This window comes from Mytilus trossulus, chromosome 11 (assembly GCF_036588685.1).
Source record: "Mytilus trossulus isolate FHL-02 chromosome 11, PNRI_Mtr1.1.1.hap1, whole genome shotgun sequence".
In the NCBI taxonomy this organism is placed as follows: domain Eukaryota; kingdom Metazoa; phylum Mollusca; class Bivalvia; order Mytilida; family Mytilidae; genus Mytilus; species Mytilus trossulus.
This window is the reverse complement of record NC_086383.1, coordinates 66,889,768-66,907,959: the sequence shown is the minus strand read 5'-3', so window position 1 is coordinate 66,907,959 and position 18,192 is coordinate 66,889,768. Positions and strand designations below refer to the sequence as shown.

General features: G+C 33.4%; 1 protein-coding gene across 1 annotated transcript in view; it reads left to right on the top strand.

Moving 5' to 3' along the window:
- The window catches only part of LOC134690253 (uncharacterized), a 42,139-nt gene that overhangs the window by 16,866 nt on the left and 7,081 nt on the right, over positions 1-18,192 (top strand). Inside the window, exon 4 of the mRNA XM_063550230.1 lies at positions 3,499-3,756. Within this exon, the coding sequence (XP_063406300.1) occupies positions 3,499-3,756 (258 nt within the window). The remainder of the gene's footprint in view (positions 1-3,498; positions 3,757-18,192) is intronic.

The window sequence follows — 18,192 nt, the reverse complement described above, 5'->3', positions numbered from 1 at the left end:
TATTTGGTATATTTTGATTGTAAGGTGTACATGTCCAACTGGCAGGTGTGATCATTTTCATGTTTCAGTGGTCAAAGTTAAGATTTTGAGTTTTGGTCTTTTTTTAGCTCACCTGGCTCGAAGGGCCAAGTGAGCTTTTCTCATCACTTGGAGTCCGTCATCCGTCGTTGTTAACAAAAATCTTCTCCTCTGAAACTACTGGGCCAAATCAAACCACACTTGGCCACAATCATCATTGGGGTATCTAGTTTAAAAAATGTGTGGCGTGACCCGGTCATCCAACCAAGATGGCCGCCACGGCTAAAAATAGAACATAGGGGTAAAATGCAGTTTTTGGCTTATAACTCAAAAACCAAAGCATTCAGAGGAAATCTGACATGGGTTAAAATGTTTATCAGGTCAAGATCTATCTGCCCTGAAATTTTCAGATGAATCTATTAACCTGTTGTTGGGTTGCTGCCCCTGAATTGGTAATTTTGAGGAAATTTTGCTGTTTTTGGTTATTATTTTGAATATTATTATAGATAGAGATAAACTGTAAACAGTGATAATGTTCAGCAAAGTTAGATTTACAAATAAGTGAACATGACCGAAATGGTCAGTTGACCCCTTTAGGAGTTATTGCCCTTTATAGTCAATTTTTAACCATTTTTCATAAATCTAAGTAATCTTTTACAAAAATCTTCTCCTCTGAAACTACTGGGCCAAATTAATCCAAACTTGGCCACAATCATCTTTGGGGTATCTAGTTTAAAAATTGTGTGGCGTGACTCGGTCAACCAACCAAGATGGCCACCACGGCTAAAAATAGAACATAGGGGTAAAATGCAGTTTTTGGCTTATAAATCAAAAACCAAAGCATTTTGAGGAAATTTGACATGTCATAAAAATGTTTATCAGGTCAATATCTATCTGCCCTGAAATTTTTAGATGAATTGGACAATCGGTTGTTGGCTTGCTGCCCTCCAATTGGTAATTTTTAAAGAAATTTTGCCGTTTTTGGTTATTATCTTGAATTCTATTATAGATAGAAATAAACTGTAAACAGCAATAATGTTCAGCAAAGTAAGATCTACAAATAAGTCAACAAGACCTAAATGGTCAATTGACCCCTTAAGGAGTTATTGCCCTTTATAGTCAATTTTTAACAATTTTCATTAACTCAGTAAATTTATGTAAATTTTTACCAAATATTTTTCTCTGTTACTAATGGGCAAAGTTCATTATAGATATAATTGTAAGAAGCAAGAACATTCAGTAAAGTAAGAACTTCAAACACATCACCATCACCAAAATACAATTTTTCATGAATCCATTTGTGTCCTTTGTTTAATATGCACATAGACCAAGGTGAGCGACACAGGCTCTTTAGAGCCTCTAGTTCTAATACTATATGCAATAGGTCAACTATATATGGTGTATGGACATATTTTATTATGAACACGTCAGTCTGGCAGGTTTTATTTGACCTTGACCTCATTTTCATGGTTCATTGTGTAATGTTAAGTTTTTTGTGTTTTGGTCTGTTTTTCTTAAACTATATATAAGCAATAGGTCCAACTAGATTTATTGCATGAAAGGATTGTAAGGTCAATATGTCTGTCTGGCAGGTACCATCTGACCTTGACCTCATTTTCATGGTTCATTGGTCAATGTTTAGTTTCCATGGTCAAGTTTGTTTCTTAGATACTATAAGCAATAGGTCAACTATATTTAATGCATATATTGGATCGATTGTAAAAAGTAAAATCACAAAAATACTGAACTCAGAGGAAAATCAATTTGGAAAGTCCAAAATCACATGGCAAAATCAAAAAACAAACCGCATCAAAAACGAATGGACAAGAACTGTCATATTCCTGACAATTGGTACAGGCATTTTCAAATGTAGAAAATGGTGGTTTAAACCTGGTTCTATAGCGCTAACCCTCTCACTTTAATAACAGTGTAATAATATGTTGTGAATCAACTCACTATGCTAGAATCAATTAACTGTTTATACTTTACTTAATCATTGAGGAAGTTAAATTCATGAAAGCACTTTGGATCATAAAATTTGTAAAGTGTTAATTTCATTTACATGGTTGTTGGAATTAGGGAAACTACATGCACTTTTATTCTAACTGATTCTTATTCAATACCTATAGTTTTTCATTTTATTCTTGCAACCATTTTTTTTTAATATGCATATAATTGTTTGCACCTGTCCTAAGTCAGGGATCAGATGTTCAGTAGTTGTCGTTTGTTGATGTGGTTCATAAGTGGTTCTCATTTCTCGTTTTTTATATAGATTAGACCGTTGGTTTTCCGTTTTAATGGTTTTACACTAGTAATTTTTGGGGCCCTTTATAGCTTACTGTGTGGTGTGAGCAAAGGCTCCCTGTTGAAGACCGTACTTTGACCTATAATGGTTTACTGTTGTAAATTGTGACTTGGATGGAGAGTTGTGTCATTGGCACCACATCTTCCTATTTCTATATACAAATGTTGTATCTTTCTCTACTGTTGCAACTGTTCTACTTTATATAAATGCTTTATGCTTGTATTCCTATTATACTGGAAAAGAAAGTATATGGTATATCAAATGACACAAAATCAGCACTGCACCTGATAAAACTTTAAGCAAAGGCACACCACTTGTATTGCTGTTCTTCATTTCACACCGAGGCCTTCAATATTTAACCGAGAGCCTTATCTCACTGCAAATTCTAGATGGCTTCTATAACTAGTTGGAGCAGAATTTCAATCACCAGCCCAGTAGTCAGCACTTATCATTGCTATGGTCATAATTTTATAAAAACTGTTTATAAAACTTTAAATTGTTGAAATACTAAGGCTTTTCTACCTCAGGAATAGATTACCATAGCTGTATTTGGCAAAACCTTTAGGAATTTTTGGTCCTCAATGCTCTTCAAGGTCGTACTTCATTTGGCATTTTTAACTTTTTTGATTGGAGCGTCACTGATAAATCTTTTAAAGACAAAATGCGCTTCTGGCGTTAATTCAAAATTTGAATCCTGGTATCTATGATGAGGTTATTTAACAGATGTCGATGACAATTCATCAGTGCATTTAAGAAAACAACTATAGGGTAATATCAACAAATTATGAAATATATTTGGCATAGTAATTTTACAAATACTATCATGAATTGCCCAACATTTTCGCTGTAAAATGGGAAAACCATTTTAAAATTGTGGTAACTTCGAGACCCATAAAAATACATGTTAGATAACTTTACAGTAAGTTACTTATGAAAAGGACATAATCGACAAAGTCACAATGAAGCCTTCGACAAAAAATCCTCACCCGACTGTAGGCTGAAAAGGGCCCTTAATTATTGTTTAATCATCTAATTTTGCTAAAAACTAAATATTTAATATTTACAAACAATGAAAAAGGTGCATAATAGAAAATACTTGATTATAATAAATTGTGTAAAATAGTATTTTTCTTCATCATCTTCATTAAAATAACTTTATATCTTTGACTTTGTAGATGAAGTCCCAACTGAAATAAAGTTAATGACTGACAAAAGATCTGTGGAATTGTACCTTAAATTACTTGAGTCAGGATCTGAGAAAAAGAGAGACATACGTTTAGTAGTTGTTGGAAAGAAAGGGGCGGGAAAGACTTCATTGATTAAAAGATTGTTTGGGGAAGACATTACAGATGTTACCAGTACAAATGGAATAGAAATTCATAAAATAAAATGCAAAGCAATGTCTGATGATGGAATATGGAATAAACTAGATGGTATGATGTTTAAAGTTAAAACAAATTTAACAAAAGTTTTGAAACTATGAATCAATCAATTCCAACATACTTCATTTTATGATCAGATTTGTATTGTCAAAATGTAACTGTAAATATGGACATCTGTGAATGCAATTGAGAACAACAAGCCTTTGCAAGTCTTATGTCATGTGAAGGTCTTATTGTACCTCCTCAGACAGAAGGATGCTTTCCGTCGGCAGTGGCCACATTGTCTCTTTTATAAAGCTTCATATTTCAAAAGATTAAGGAGCTGGTTTGTTATTATCTGGTTTACTGATGCCTAATCATCTGAGGTTTCAGTCTGGAATATATATGTTGTTTTAGGCTCTGAAGTTTCCTTTCTCAGGTACTAAAGGCACCAGGTCATCTTCTCTTTGGTAGGATTCAACTGAGCTTGACCTCCTTTTCATGGTTCTTTGGGTCACATAATTTTTCCTGATTATATTTACTCATAGATAATATAAGTAATGAGTAAACTATATTTGGTGTATAGAACAATTGCAAGGTGTACATGTCCATCTGAATGGGTTTATATGACTGACACATAATTTTCATGGATAAGTTATTGTGCAAATAAAATTGAGAAAGGAAATGGTGAGTATGTCAAAGCGACAACCACCCGACCATACAGCAAACAACAGCCAAAGGCAACCAATGGGTCTTCAATGTAGCGAGAATTCCCACACCCTTAGGTGTCCTTCAGCTGGCCCCTAAAATATGCATAATAGTACAGTGATAATGGACGTCATACTAAACTCCGAATTATACACAAGAAACTAAAATTTAAAATCATACAAGACTAACAAAGGCCACAGGCTCCTGACTTGGGACAGGCGCAAAATTGCGGCGGGGTTAAACATGTTTATGAGATCTCAACCCCCCCCTATACCTCTAGCCAATGTAGAAAAGTAAAAGAATAACAATACGCACATTAAAATTCAGTTCAAGAGAAGTCCGAGTCCGATGTCAAAAGATGTAACAAAAGAAAATAAATAAAATGACAATAATACATAAATAACAACAGACTACTAGCAGTTAACTGACATGCCAGCTCCAGACCTCAATTAAACTGATTGAAAGATTATGTATTCATCATATGAATATCATTTACAATCCCTCCCGTTAGGGGTTTAGTATCATACTATCATAAAATATATGAGAAGAACATAACCCGTGTCATGCCAACAACTGTTTCTTTTAGTTTTTTTTTAAGAAATAAATGTGTTTAGTTCCGATGCAAAGACCCTATCAGTGAATCAATGTTAAAGCCAAAATATGCAATCTTTAATGACCTGACAACAGTATTGTAACTATATCCCCTTTTAATAAGTCTATTTAAAGGTTTTGTTAGTTTCTGAGGAGAATACTGACATTTTTTAGCTTTATAAAGAATATTTCCATAAAATTTTGGATGTGAAATACCTGAACATATAAGATGTCTGCATGTTGAGTTATATTTACGAATTATTTCCTTATACCAGTGATAAAATTTAGTAAATGTTTTGACCAGTTTGTGGACCAGTTTGTGATATCGAAAACCCTGGTGTAATAATTTTTCAGTAATACATAAATTTCTCTCGCTAAAATCTAATACGTTGTTACAAACACGAGCGAATCGTACAAGTTGAGCTATATAAACACCATAAGATGGTGACAAGGGAACGTCACCATCCAAAAATGGATAATTAACAATAGGAAATGAAAAATCATCTCTTTTATCATAAATTTTTGTATTAAGCTTCCCGTTTATGATATAGATATTAAGATCGAGGAAAGTGCAGTGGTCATTGTTATCATTAGCTTTATTTAAAGTAAGTTCTACAGGATAAATTTCTTTAGTATACATACTGAAGTCGTCATTATTGAGAGCCAATATATCATCCAAATATCTAAAAGTATTGTTAAATTTTTGTATCAAATGTTGTTTTGATGGGTCTTTGCTAATTTTAGTCATAAATTGTAACTCATAACAATACAAAAACAGGTCCGAAATAAGTGGTGCACAGTTAGTCCCCATTGGAATTCCAATAACTTGACGATATACGGAATCTCCAAAGCAAACAAAAATGTTATCAAGTAAAAATTCAAGCGCATAAATAGTATCAAAGCATGTCCAATTGACATAGTTCTTTTGTTTATTGCTACTAAAAACTGATCTAAAAGAGTTTGAACATATGTACTCACATTCCGACTTTTTAAATGCCCAGTTAATTAGGGATTTGAATGTTTTCTTAATAAGAATATGAGGCAAAGTGGTATATAGGGTAGAAAAATCATAACTTTGAACAGATTCAACATCACCAATATATGCATACAATTTATCAAGTACTTCCAACGAGTTTTTGACACTTCAAAAGTAATTAATTCCACTATTTTCAAAGGCCTTATTTGAACAATTTATTATCAGGTTTTTAGCTCACCTGGCCCGAAGGGCCAAGTGAGCTTTTCTCATCACGTCCGTCGTCGTCGTCGTCCGTCGTCGTCGTCGTCCGTCGTCGTTAACTTTTACAAAAATCTTCTCCTCTGAAACTACTGGGCCAAATCAAACCAAACTTGGCCACAATCATCATTGGGGTATCTAGTTTAAAAAATGTGTGGCGTGACCTGGTCAACCAACCAAGATGGCCGCCACGGCTAAAAATAGAACATAGGGGTAAAATGCAGTTTTTGGCTTATAACTCAAAAACCAAAGCATTTAGAGCAAATCTGACATGGGGTAAAAATGTTTATCAGGTCAAGATCTATCTGCCCTGAAATTTTCAGATGAATCGTCAATCGGTTGTTGGGTTGCTGCCCTAGAATTGGTAATTTTGAAGAAATTTTGCTGTTTTTGGTTATTATCTTGAATATTATTATAGTTAGAGATAAACTGTAAACAGCAATAATGTTCAGCAAAGTAAGATCTACAAATAAGTCAACATGACCAAAATGGTCAGTTGACCCGTTTAGGAGTTATTGCCCTTTATAGTCAATTTTTAACCATTTTTCGTTAATTAAAGTAATCTTTTACAAAAATCTTCTCCTCTGAAACTACTTGGCCAAATTAATCCAAAGTTGGCCACAATCATCTTTGGGGTATTTAGTTTTAAAAATGTGTGGCGTGACCTGGTCAACCAACCAAGATGGCTGCCACGGCTAAAAATAGAACAAAGGGGTAAAATGCAGTTTTTGGCTTATAACTCAAAAACCAAAGCATTTTGAGGAAATCTGACATGAAATAAAAATGTTTATCAGGTCAAGATCTATCTGCCCTAAAATTTTCAGATGAATCGGTCAATCGGTTGTTGGGTTGCTGCCCCTGAATTGGTAATTTTGAGGAAATTTTGCTGTTTTTGGTTCTTATCTTGAATATTATTATAGATAGAGATAAACTGTAAACAGCAATAATGTTCAGCAAAGTAAGATCTACAAATAAGTCAACATGACCAAAATGGTCAGTTGACCCGTTTAGGAGTTATTGCCCTTTATAGTCAATTTTTAACCATTTTTCGTAAATTAAAGTAATCTTTTACAAAAATCTTCTCCTCTGAAACTACTTGGCCAAATTAATCCAAACTTGGCCACAATCATCTTTGGGGTATCTAGTTTAAAAAATGTGTGGCGTGACCTGGTCAACCAACCAAGATGGCCGCCACAGCTAAAAATAGAACATAGGGGTAAAATGCAGTTTTTGGCTTATAACTCAAAAACCAAAGCATTTTGAGGAAATCTGACATGGGATAAAAATCTTTATCAGGTCTAGAAATATCTGCCCTGAAATTTTCAGATGAATCGGTCAATCGGTTGTTGGGTTGCTGCCCCTGAATTGGTAATTTTGAGGAAATTTTGCTGTTTTTGGTTATTATCTTGAATATTATTATAGATAGATATAAATTGTAAACAGCAATAATGTTCAGCAAAGTAAGATCTACAAATAAGTCAACATGACCAAAATGGTCAGTTGACCCCTTTAGGAGTTATTGCCCTTTATAGTCAATCTTTAACCATTTTTCATAAATCTAAGTAATCTTTTACAAAATCTCCACTAAAACTACTAGGCCACAATCATCTTTGGGGTATCTAGTTTGAAAAATGTGTCCGATGACCTGGCCATTCAACCAAGATGGCCACCACGGCTAAAAATAGAACATAGGGGTAAAATGCAGTTTTTTGCTTATAACTATGAAACCAAAGCATCTAGAGCAAATCTGACAAGAAGTTAAATTGTCAATCAGTACAATATCTATCTGCCCTGAATTTTTCAGATGAATTGGACAACTGGTTGTTGGGTTGCTGCCCTCCAATTGGTAATTTTTAAAGAAATTTTGCCGTTTTTGGTTATCTTGAATACTATTATAGATAGCGATAAACTGTAAACAGCAATAATGTTCAGCAAAGTAAGATCTACAAATAAGTCAACATGACCTAAATGGTCAATTGACCCCTTAAGGAGTTATTGCCCTTTATATTCAATTTTTAACAATTTTCATTAATTTGGTAAATTTATGTAAATTTTTACCAAATATTGTTCTCTGTTACTAATGGGCAAAGTTCATGATAGATATAATTGTAAGAAGCAAAATCGTTCAGTAAAGTAAGAACTTCAAACACATCACCATCACCAAAATACAATTTTGTCATGAATCCATTTGTGTCCTTTGTTTAATATGCACATAGACCAAGGTGAGCGACACAGGCTCTTTAGAGCCTCTATATTATTGTACCAAGTGTACTAGTAAGTAAAACAGACAATTTAGTAGTTGAAAAATGGCTAGAAGATGAAATAAATCTATATTTGTAAGGTTTTTTGTGCAGCTTCGGAAGCCAGTACATAGTTGGGATTTTCATTGTGTTTTGTTTTGCTTGTAAAGAAGTAGCTAAAAGTTTATGTTTGTTACAGATGTCGTTTTCTGAAAATGAAGTCAGTTGGAATGTTGGTGAATTCGTGATTTCCTTTTGCAGAACCTCTATATAAAATTTACGTCAAACAATAATGATATTATTAGCAGCTTTATCAGCCGGGACAAAAACAAAGTCCTTGGCTAGTTCTGTTAGTTTATTTTTGATACGCGAAATAGGGTTTTCATAGTTTTTGTTAAGAGTAAAATGTTCTTTAAGATGTTGTATTCGAATATCAACTATCTTCATTACTGAATTAAAAAAAGAGTCCAAAGATTTTTTGTCAGCTTTTTTCCGTTTTACCCATTTCAAACAGCAGCACGGAGTGAGTCGTTGATGATATTACGACACTCATTCCAGTTAATAGTTGACGGAGACGATATTTAGGTCCTTTACTGAGGAATGATGTTAACTCTTGGTCGCGAACGATGTTAATGTCTCCTGTTATAACATGGGAAATTGGGCCATAGGTGTATTCTGAATTACTGCAATTACACGACATAGGTGTATTTTCAGTGATACTTACATCTTTACACAATTGGCTATAACTAAACACATATTTTCGGGTAGATTTCTTGTAAATATAACAAATGAGAGGGAGTTCAGTATTATCAAAATATCCAGGAATTTGGTCTTTAACAGAATGGTCATAAAATACCGGCAATATTTACAAAATCAAAACCTTTATTGACATACTTTATTTTAATAAAATGTTTTTTATGATCTTCAGGGCGATCAATTTTTGGAAACAGTTTAAAATAACAATATGCCATTATACCGTATAGCGGGTTATTTTCGCGGGTGTAAAATTTCGCGATTTTCATTGAACAAGGTATACGAAATATTTTGGCGGATTAAAAACTTGTATTCATACCTTTGTATGTACACCTTTAATTTGGCGGAACTTATTTTGGCGATTTTGTTCTTTCCGCGAAAATAAGCGAAAATTTGCACCCCGCGAAAATAACCCGCTATACGGTAATTTGGACAATTTCATACTTAGGACTGTAATATGAAATTGTGTTGCAATCCTCTAAAATTTTATTTAATTTATTTATAGGTAAAGAACAAAGCTTGGTTAACAGATAATGTCTGCCGTTGTTTTTTGAAATAGAAATTAGGTCCGAAATATTTGTATGGTTGGTCCGAAATTTTCTTTGATTGCGATTTTTTCTGCGTCCATGAGAACGATTTTTACAAAAAGTTTTAGAAACTATATCCAAAATGTTAACAGAATCGGTTCTTGATATATTGCCAATTCCCATGATATTATCATTAAGACCGAGAGGGTAGACTGTCTGTAATGTTTTAATCCAATTTTAATTCATTTATTTTTCGTGATCGTACAAATTTAGAATGAGATTCACCAGGCTGCTTATTTACTACTTCTAAAGGTTGAACTGTTAAATATTTAATAGGATGACTGTGCTTCTTAAGATGTTGATAAATGATACTTTTGAATTTATTGGGTCTTTTAAAACGATACAGGTGTTCTTGCGTGCGTTTAGATAAATATCGCCCAGTTTCACCTTCGTACTGAATACCGCATCCCGGTTTGTTTCATGTGAGTAAATAAATAATACTGTTTGTTTTTCAAGTAATATCAGTTTCAAAATTTAGAGAAAATGTGCGACCATTAAATGTGGACCTTACTGTATTGTTGGTGGAAAGACGGGGACACGTAAGTCATTTTTTGGCATGACACTTATCGATAGAAGGGTAACCACGATTTTTATTGTTAAAAACGTTAGCGAGCTCATTTTATTCCTGTATTATGACATTATTAACCCTAGTGATGACTTGGGTATATGTCACCGAGGACAGGTGTGGCATGCTTTTTTGCTAGGGGGAATAACTATGCATGCTTGACCCAAAATAACCAATTTGAATGATGTAAATAAAGAAAAGTTTATACAACTGAAGAACTTTTTGAGAAAGGATTGTATTTTATGTTAGTAAATAATAACTTCAAACTCCATCAATTTAATAAACCACAAAGATTTACAACATATATACATGAACAGTGTGTCACTGGTAATGACCATTACACTTTATCATCATTTATCTCTGAATTATTTTGACTTCAATTGAATAAAGGTTTATATAGAGGTTTGGTATTTTTCTTCTGACATGTTCCAGACTTTATTTGTATTTCAGGGTACAGTCTCCGGAAATTAACATATGGATGAAATAAAGTAACCAGTTAAAAACATATATGTAAAATTGTAATAGAATTGTTTAAAAAATCCTAAACGTAATATAAGTATTAAAAATCATTGCATTTTACGTGTCATATATATACCAAAATTTGTTACACTTTTTTTTGGTGTTAATTGTTAAATTGGTTTAGTCACGTTTCTCCAACATTTGATAATGAGACTAAAACAACATAAGTAATTAGGGGGTCCTCGTATGGACTGGCATCTTGATATTTACCTGTAATTTACCGATATCAGTTCTTAAGTAAGATATTGTAAAAATAGATATTATTGTCGAGCCTTCGACTTTTGTCGAAAAAGCGAGACTAAGCGATCCTACATTCCGGCGGCAGCGGCGGCGTCCACAAATATTCACTCTGTGGTTAAAGTTTTTGAAATTTTAATAACTTTCTTAAACTATACTGGATTACTTCCAAACGTGGACAGAAGCTCATTTATGATCATAAGATAGTATCCAGAAGTAAATTTTGTAAAAATAAAATTCCATTTTTTCCGTATTTTACTTATAGATGGACTTAGTTTTTCTGTGGAGAAACATTACATTCACTTTGTGGTTCAAGTTTTTAAAATTTTAATAACTTTCTTAATTAAACTATCCTGGGTTTATACCAAACTTAGACAGAAGCTAGTTTATGATCAAAAGATAATATGCATAAGGAAATTTTGTAAAAAAAATAAATCCTTTTTTTCTGTTTTTTACTTTTAAATGGACTTAGATTTTCTGCCAGGAAATAACATGTTCACTCTGTGGTTAAATTTAAAAAAAAAAAAATTCTTTTGCTCCTTTTTATTTGTACCAAACTTGGGCAGAAGCTTGTTTAAGATCATAAGCTAGTATTTAGAAGGAAATTTTGATAATATTTTGTACCTGTGTATCAGACCTGCCAACTATCCCGATTTTCGCGGTATCATCCCGATTTTTACCCCTCAACCCGAATCCCGATATCGGGATCGTAAAATTAGTCAAAATCCCGATTTTCAACAAATATACCCGAAAATATTATTGTTTACCGATTTTGAAGTTTTTCTGATCAATTTTAAAAAATCAATCATTTTACCTGGGGACATATTATGACAAGTTAATGACCCTACGCTAATCAACAGTCACAACAGGTGTCATAATTAGTGGTTGTAGGTAATCAGATTACTTAATGGGTCGTCACAGATCTCAAAATTAATTTGAATACACAAATTTGGTCAAACAGCCTTTCAATTTTAATCAATTCATCATACAAGCACAATTTGCAACATTTGCCGTAGTTCCACAGCAAAATCATAATTAATTGAAAGATGAGAACTGTAATGAACTCTCAAGAAAACATCGTTTATCTTGAAATCTGTTTAATTTTTGAAACCAGACATCGTGTGTCTGTTGATTTAAAATCGACGCCATTTTGTACACACTTCTACTGTGTTACTGTATAAGCGTCCACAGGTTAGAGCACCTCTGAATACAAAGAAAGATAACTCAAATGTTATCCATTTTCTCATTGATACTGATAAGACCATAAGTAAGACTACATCAAAATCTGTCTTCATCCTTCTTACTTTAGGACATGTAGTTTTAGGTGTTTTGAGTCAAGGTTCATAGATGAGAAGGTCTTTGGAGGGGGAAAAGGGGGGGGTCTCTACTTTGAATCCTTTATTTTTAATGCCATTTTCTCTATTCTTCAGTTATTTTATAATTTAATAGTACAAGAATCATGCAAATAAAAGAAATCAAGGCCTATAAGCTCATCATTAGTATACAAAAAAAAAGAAGAAGAGAACTTAGACTATTTTAGGACTAAAAACGATGCTAACAGAAAAGTCGCTATAATTGTAACCAAGGATTTGTATAGTCTAACTATACAAATCCTTGTTGTAACCCTTAAAAATCTTGTCGCGCGTTAAATCCCCCATGGAGATTTTCAAAAGTTGGCAGGTCTGGTGTATGTATTTTACTTATAAATGGATTTAGTTTTTCTTCCAGTTAACCTTACATACAGTCTGCAGTTAAAGTTTTTAAACATTTATTAGATTCATAAACTATCCTGGATTTTTACTAAACTTGGACAGAAGCTACTTAAAATCAAAAGATAGTATCAAGAGGAATATTTTATTGATTTTTTTCCTCATTTTGTTGAGCCTGTGAATTTCAGCAAAAGTAGGCGAGACACTGGGTTCCGCGGAACCCTTACACATTTTTAGAAGTTATGATTAAAACATGAACAAACAATATTTTTTTTTACATAATTGGTTTTTCATATATTTTTTGGTCGACTGTTACATAATTATTTGTATCCGTATTGAACTGAGACTACTATTACAAATATATCAAGTTATTCAACAAAACATTTCAATGAATAAACAAGGAAAAATCAAATCCAACTGAAAATTCCATAAAAAAATATCAAGAAGTAATCTCAAAATTATTTTAAATGAATTTTATTGAAAATAACACGAACAATCGAAATAATCACTGACAGTACCTCATTTTAGAAATTTATTTCTTGATAAATTTTTATGAAATTTTGTAGATGTTCAAATCTATAACGATGCGCAACAACAAAGTTTTATTTACGTAGAAAGTCCAGAAAGCTGTTGTCTTCTAGTGCGAAGAACCATGATATATCTACCTAAGCAGATGGAAGAGTCAGTAGTATATCCTATCCGTCCACTTTTCACGAGAAAGGGAGAATACAAATTGGGTACACTACAAACTGCTCAGAGTCTGAATTGACCAGTTTTTGTGCTCGACCAGTAAAATCGAGCACACATTTTACTCGACTAGTCTCGAAATTGTCTCGACTGGACTTAACTGTACTTAAGTGTACTCAACTTGGTCTCGACTTTACTTAATAAGCCTGAAATGGTCTTGACCAAGGCTCGACCTGTCTCGACCTGTCTTGACTAGTCTCGACTCAGTCTGAACCAGTCTCGACCTGTCTCGACTAGTCTCGACTCAATCTGAACCAGTCTCGACCTGTCTCGACTAGTCTTGACCTGTCTCGACCAGTCTTGACCTGTCTCGACTAGTCTTGACCTTCAAATTTTATTTTGACTGGTATAAAGAAGCCCATCTAACTAAATTAAATATTGATCTTACAAAATTCAAGCTTATTAGGTAGTTTGATTACTGGCTGTGAAATAAAAAAAAAATTTTTTTACAATAGGTAAAAATAAAAATTATTATATAAATTCAGATAGGCATCTTTAAATTTTCTAATAACTTTTTCAAATCAACTTGGATTTTCATCAAACTATGCACCTATCTAAGATATATATCAAACTGACTGAATCTAACTCATTTACTTTTTTGTTGTATAGCTATGAAATTTAAGAATTAAAGTCATCTTGGTAAAAAAAGCTAGGATTTGCAATTTGGACAAAATAGAGATAGGCATCTTTAATTTTTTTAATAACTTTTTCAAAATCAATTAGATTTTCATCAAACTATGCAGCTATCTTAGATATGTATCAAGCTTACTGAATCCCATTTCATTTACTTTTTTGTTGTATTGCTGTAAAATTTAAGAATTAAAGTCATCTCTGTAAAAAAAGCGAAGATTTGCAATTCAGACAAAATAGAGATAGTACACTTTAAATTTTCTAATAACTTTTTTTTAAATAACTTGGATTTTCATCAAACTATGCAGCTAGCTTAGATATATATCAAGCTTACTTCTTCTTCTTCTTATCGTTCGCCTTTACACTTGAATACCAGTCTCCTCAACAAATCTGGTGGTCTTCTGTAGGGAATCCACTGGTCTGTATAGCTTCTCTTCGAGTGATGTTACTGAGTGCCATATCTTATCTCTCAATGCCTGATGGAGATTGCATGACTGTAGGAGGTGTGCTGTATCCTGCTCTGCTTCTCCACAAGGGCACATAGGAGATGGAACAACTTTCATGACTTTGTGTAGATGTTGGTTGAGTCTGTTGTGTCCTGTCCTCAGTCTGAATATGGTGGTTTGTTCAGATCTTGTTAGCTGGTGGTAACTATCTTGTTGCTGTGGAGTGTTGAACAGAGATTTTATGATATTCTTCATCTCTGAAAAGCAGACTGGATTTTCTTCCTGTTGTTGTTCAGCACCATACTTTGCTAATCTGTCGGCTTGTTCATTACCCCAAACTCCGCAGTGTGAAGGGATCCATTGAATAACTGTTGTCAGACTTTTGATGTTGTATAAAGCTTGTTGGAGTTGAGGCAGCTTGTCGTTCTTCAAAGCTTGTAGAACAGAGAGGGCATCAGTCAGGAATACTACTTGAGATGTATCATCGATTTTGTTTAAGATGGAATGTGCAGCATGAGTAATGGCTTCTTCTTCAGCTTTGTAGTTTGAACAATGTAGGCCTGTTGGTATTGCCTCTGATTGTTGATCTCCATTGGGGTACTTAATGTATATACCAGCCCCTCCATTTGTTGTGGCATTTGTGGCTGACCCATCTGTATATACTCTTACCCAAGTTTCTGAAGGATACTGTTCTTCAAGCATACTCATTGTAAGTATTTTCTTTACATTACTAGTCTGTTCATCTCTGGTGGTAATGAGCGGAACTGAGGTCTGGATGGTGACATTTCCAAGTTTTTCTTCGCAAGGGGTGTTATTCATTGTGAAAACTATGGGTTCTATATATCTTGGTAGGGCTTCCTGGTGTTTTCTTTGCAATGCTCTCGTCTCTAATGTAAAGCTAGATCTTTTCAGTCTGCCTGATGAGAGTTGTTTAGTCTCGTATTCATTGGGTGGTCTTGTGAACACTGATATTTGGTAGCTGTATCATGGCTTTGCACTGCCTTCTCTTTCCTAATGGGGTTATGTTTGTTATATCCTCCATACTTTTTATTGGTGTTGATTTCATAGCACCTGTGATGATACGTAGTGCCTGATTCTGAACTTTGTCTAAAGTCTGATGGTGAGACTTGGCTGCAGTCATCCAAGCGCTAGATCCGTATTCAAGGTGTGGTCGTACATTTCCTTGGTAGACAGATTTCAAGATTTTTTCATTTGCACCCCATTTTGTTCCTGCAAGTTTCCTCATGATGTTCAATTTTCTCCTAGCTTTATCAAGCTTACTGAATCCCATTCATTTACTTTTGTTTTGTATAGCTGTAAAATTTAAGAATGTAAGTCATCTCGGTAAAAAAAGCTAGGATTTGCAATTTGGACAAAATAGAGATAGGCATCTTTAATTTTTTTAATAACTTTTTCAAACCAACTTGGATTATCATCAAACTATGCAGCTATCTTAGATATATATCAAGCTTACTGAATCCCATTTCATTTACTTTTTTATTGTATTGCTGTAAAATTTAAGAATAAAAGAAATGTTGGTAAAAAAAGCTAGGATTTGCAATTTCGGACAAAATAGAGATAGTACACTTTAAATTTTCTAATAACTTTTTCAACATCACTTGGATTTTCATCAAACTATGCAGCTATCTTAGATATATACCAAGCTTATTGAATCCCATTTCATTTACTTTTTTGTTGTATTGCTGTAAAATTTATGAATTAAAAGTCATCTCCGTAAAAAAAGCTAGGATTTGCAATTCAGACAAAATAGAGATAGGCATCTTTAATTTTTTTAATAACTTTTTTTTTTTTATAGTCGAGTAAAATGTGTGCTCGATTTTACTGGTCGAGCACAAAAACTGGTCAATTCAGACTCTGAGCAGTTTGTAGTGGTACATAACCTCGTGAACTATAATGTGTTTATTACTGTAGGATAGTTTTTCATTGGCAATCACACCACATCTCCTTATTTTCATATTGGTGAATTGTGAGCTACAAGTATTCTCGATTTGTCACTTAAGCTTTGGACAATTAATGCCAGTTGACCCGGGAATAGTTCCAGAGTATGTCTCTTGGTATAGTGATTCCTATTTTCATAAGAATAAAGGTTTCAAAGCAGACCCTGCAAACCATAGAGGTGTTACATTAAACTCTTGTAAACTCTTGAAAATTATGAAATACTAATTGTATCAAATGTATTTGTGTTAAGTCTGTCCTGTCTCGCTAATTATGATCTTATGTTTGAAATTATAAAAAAAATTAATATCCTCTTGTATACCTGTATGTGTCTGAGGTTATGAATAAAATCTTGAATCTTGATATCTTGATACTTTTATATTAGCTTAATAATACTCAAGTTATTATAAATTCTTAATAGCTCTCAGTGTATAAAATGGTTTATTATACAAGATCGCAACATTAATATCAATAATACATTACAATGGAAAATAGAGATAAAAAATATGAAAACAAAGTAAAATAAAAAATGTACATCACTATGCTAGATTATATCGACGTTTAAATCTTGGGTGGCTACTTTAAAAAATATGAAAAATCAATTATTGTAAACCAAAAATATTTTATTTTGTGTATGCTTTAATATATTATATCTTTTAAAAACTACCGCTTTTAAACAATATTCTAGTTAAAAACAGATGAATTAAAGGTAAATATCAAGATGCCAGTCCTTAAGAGGACCCCCGAATCCCTACTGTTGTTTTAGTCTAATTATCAAATATTGATAAATGTGACCACACCTCTTCCATCGATACATTTTCAAACATCTTATCTTTTATCATATAAATTGCCCTACAGGTTGCACTTTGTAAATACAGCTGTTTCTCAAACTTCGCCTCTTTTGGGGAGATTTAGAATATTCATAGAAAATTAATTTTGTTTACATACTGGTTTCCAGTTTTGATCTGTAGGTTGCATCTCATACAGACATAACTTTGGAAAGTTACCAGAAAATATACATGTGAATATTGTTTATATTGAAATCGATGGTAACCTTACAGTCGAGGTAGGGATAGTTAAGACATTTAGTGTTAGTTGAAACTCTTAGATGTTCGGGGCATATAAACGTTGAAAATATGCCACACAGCCCTATATTTTGACCTTTGAAAAAAATAGTAGTGCATATGAACTTTCCATTCTAGGATATGGTTTTTAGCTCACCTGGCCCAAAGGGCCAAGTGAGCTTTTCCCATCACTTGGCGTCCGGCGGCGTCGTCTGTCGTCGGTCTTCGTTAGCTTTTACAAAAATCTTCTCCTCTGAAACTACTGGGCCAAATAAAACCAAACTTGGCCACAATTATCATTGGGGTATCTAGTTTGAAAAATGTGTGGCGTGATTCCGTCAACCAACCAAGATGGCCGCCACAGCTAAAAATAGAACATAGGGGTAAAATGCAGTTTTTGGCTTATAAATCAAAAACCAAAGCATTTAGAGGAAATCTGACATGGAGTATAATTGTTTACCAGGTCAAGATCTATCTGCTGTAAAATTTTCAGACGAATCGGACAACCCGTTGTTGGGTTGC